The sequence below is a fragment of the Bison bison genome, unplaced genomic scaffold (assembly GCF_000754665.1).
Source record: "Bison bison bison isolate TAMUID 2011002044 unplaced genomic scaffold, Bison_UMD1.0 scf7180017864480, whole genome shotgun sequence".
In the NCBI taxonomy this organism is placed as follows: Eukaryota; Metazoa; Chordata; class Mammalia; order Artiodactyla; family Bovidae; genus Bison; species Bison bison.
The window spans coordinates 1,082,269-1,085,567 of NW_011495040.1; the positions used below are offsets into that span (position 1 = coordinate 1,082,269).

General features: G+C 35.8%; 1 protein-coding gene across 1 annotated transcript in view; it reads left to right on the top strand.

The window, feature by feature from the left end:
• DNAH6 (dynein, axonemal, heavy chain 6) overlaps positions 1 to 3,299 on the top strand; it is a 280,222-nt gene that overhangs the window by 10,391 nt on the left and 266,532 nt on the right. The window contains exon 3 of the mRNA XM_010862179.1: positions 2,031 to 2,207. Within this exon, the coding sequence (XP_010860481.1) occupies positions 2,031 to 2,207 (177 nt within the window). The remainder of the gene's footprint in view (positions 1 to 2,030; positions 2,208 to 3,299) is intronic.

Here is a 3,299-nt window from a genome sequence, read left to right on the forward strand (position 1 = left end):
CACAGAGTCAGACATGACTGAAGCGACTTAGCAGCATTATATCTCAGGAAAGACCATTAGAATAATTTAAACTGTTAAAAAAATTACACATTCCCTGATTGTCTTATAATAATTTTGTTTGCAAAGTCCTTGTTAAAATTTAGATCAAAATAAGATCTATGCACTAACTGGTTGATATTTTTCTTCTAACTGGTTGATATTTCTCTTAAGTCTCTTGATTTATAAGTTATCCATCAACTCTTGTACTTTTTCCTGGGAAAAAAATTTTAATTGATAAAATTTGTTATTTGTCTATATAGTCCCACAGTCTAGTTTTGTTGATTGCATCCCCACCATGGTAGCTAACCTATTTCTCTGGTTCTTATATTTCCTATATGTTGGTATTTAGATCTAAAGTCTTGAGTTTGATTTTCTGGGGCTGAATACTTCCATACCAAGTGCAGTGTTCTTTGATTAAACTGGCATATAGAATCTGGTTGTCTCTCTTTTTTTCTTCCAGTTTTATTGAGATATAATAAACATAAAGTACTGTGTAAGTTAGACATCAACAACATGCTGATTTGGCTTACATACATCATGAGATGTTTACCATGATAAGTTTAGTGAACAGCTATCAATTCATATAGATACAAAATTTAAGGAAAAAAATTTCTTATAATGAGAACCATTAGGACTCTTTTAACAACTTTCATATGTATTGCCTCTATCATCTTGCACATTACATCCATAGTACTTATTTATCTTATAACTGGAATTTTTTTGTATTTTATACACAATTTTTAAAGGTTGTGTAAACTCCATTTACAGTTATTAAAAAATATTGGCTCTATTTCCCATTTTGTAAAATATATTCTTGTAGCCTATCTTATACCCAATAGTTTATACCTCCCACTCCCCAACCTCTGCGTTGCCCCTTCAGCCCCATTGATAACTACTAGTTCTCTATATCTATGAGTCTGCTTCTTTTTTGTTATATTCACTAGTTTGTTGTATTTTTGGATTCCACATGTAAGTGATACCATGCAGTATTTGTCTTTCTGTCTGACTTAACTCACTTAGCATAATACCTTCCAAGTTCATCCATGTTGCTGCAAATGGCAAAATTCTATTCTTCTCAATGGCTGAGTAATACTTCACGGGGTGTGTGTGTGTGTGTGTGTGTGTGTATTGATGGGTTCTTAGGTTGCTTCCATATCTTGGCTATTGTATAAAGCCTCAGTTGAACATAGGGTGCATATATATTTTTGAATTACTATTTTACTTTTCTTCAGATAAATGCCCAGGAGTGGAATTGCTGGGTCATATGGTAGTTCTTTTTTTAATTTTTTTGAGAATCTCCATACTGTTTTCCATAGAGGCTGCACCAGTTTACATTCCCACCAGCAGTTTTCCCTTTTCTCTACATCTCAGCAACACTTGTTATTTGTTGTCTCTTTGACAACAGTCATTCTGACAGGTGTGAGGTGATACCTCTCTATGGTTTTGATTTGCACTTTCCTAACAATTAATGATACTGAGCATCTATTCATGAACCTGTGGGTCATCTGTACTTCCTCTTTGGAAATAAGTCTATTCAGATTCTCTGCCCATTTAAAAATCAGGTTGTTTGGTTTTTGATGGTCTTCAACCAGTTAATGGCTATAGAAAGTGAACAGTGACTTTTGGGTAAGGTGGGAGAAATGTATGATCCTTCCCACGGTAGCTGTTGTAGTGAATGGTAGAGGGTTTGTACTGAACAATTAGTGAGTATGTCATTTCATGCTTCTGCACTCTTTCTGTCATAACATCACCCTTAGAAGTATTCATTTGTGTTTAAAAGGCAGAATTAATGGAAACTAAGCAGAAAAGTCTTATTCATGCAGCAGGCCATGGACAAACTGGTGGCAGCTGCTATAATGATTGTGGCCTAGATAGGAAGTAGTCCTGGAAGGTGATCAATTTCCAACAGAACCAGAACCCAAAGGTAGTTAAGAATAAGACCAGTTCACATTAATTTTTAAGGGATTAACATGTCTCTTTATTTCCCAAAGCCAGTACTAAAAGTCCACCAAGATCATAAGATGCCTGATTACATATATGAACAGAACCGAAACCGGTTAATCGCTTCTGGTGTCCTAAAACCTCCAAGAAGTCCTGAAGAAAAAACTTCTACCAAATCTCTTGTTCAGTTTCTTGAGCATGGAGAGGCTGTGAAAAAGAAAAAACAGGTATAGTATTAAAGTGCTTCATTGATTCTTTCAATTTTAGTTCCTACAGCATTGGTAACCTGAGTTAGCATGAGTTAACCTTTTAACTCATAATGATAGTGGCAAAATCTTTTTCTATTAAGTTATATAATGGATTTGGGCAACATATCTCCCAGTTCTTCTTAAGGGAAATTTGTCAAGTAGAGGTTAATACAACATTGTAAGTCAACTGTACATGTGTGTTCAGCCACTTAAGTCATGTCTGACTCTTTGTGACCTCAAGGACTGTAGCCAGCCAGGCTCCCCTCTCCATGGGATTTCTCAGGCAAGAATAGGATAAAACCATAAAGGAAAACTTTTAGCATCTGTTCACTGTCTTCTGATGTTCTCTAGAAAACATGTTAAAATAAGACATAATAGTGTTTTGAATGTTATTATAACTTTTATGAAATTTTCATCATTATTCCCCTAAATCTTTGAAGACCTTGATGAAGGGCAATAAAATAGAAACTGAACCAGCTAGAGAGACAACTTTTATAATTGATGAGAGTTATAGACTGGGAAAGGAATAAGTGAATAGTAGATCTGGGGCAAAATCACTAGAGCCTGGCTTTACGTGAATACCTGTAGATATTTAACAAGAACAACAAAAAACAGAAATGGGAGAAAATATGGAGGACACACCTTCAATAAAAATACCAATAGAGCCAAGAATTCTCTGAGCTTTTTATTTAGAGGATCTTTCAGTGCCAGCTGTCTCTTTCAGGCTTTAGGCTGGATCGCTAGGAATGAGAGTTGAGGACAAGCTGTGTCCTTGAGAATTATAGAATCTGGAGGTGGGAAATAGACAAGTAAACACTTAAGCCTAGTAGATGTGTGATAAGAGCTCTCACTGATCATTTAAAGAACAAAATAATGGAAAACTGAACAGAACGGATGCTTATATCTGGTGGCCAGAGTGACCATTGGTGGAAGAAAAACTATCCTAAGGAATTGCACTAAACTCAGAGGAATGAGTGGACAGTTAGCAAGGCAGATAAGATGGGACAACTGTGGACTTGAAAGCCAGCTGGAAGAAGGCTCACCCATGGGTTTGGTTGAGATATCCTGAGA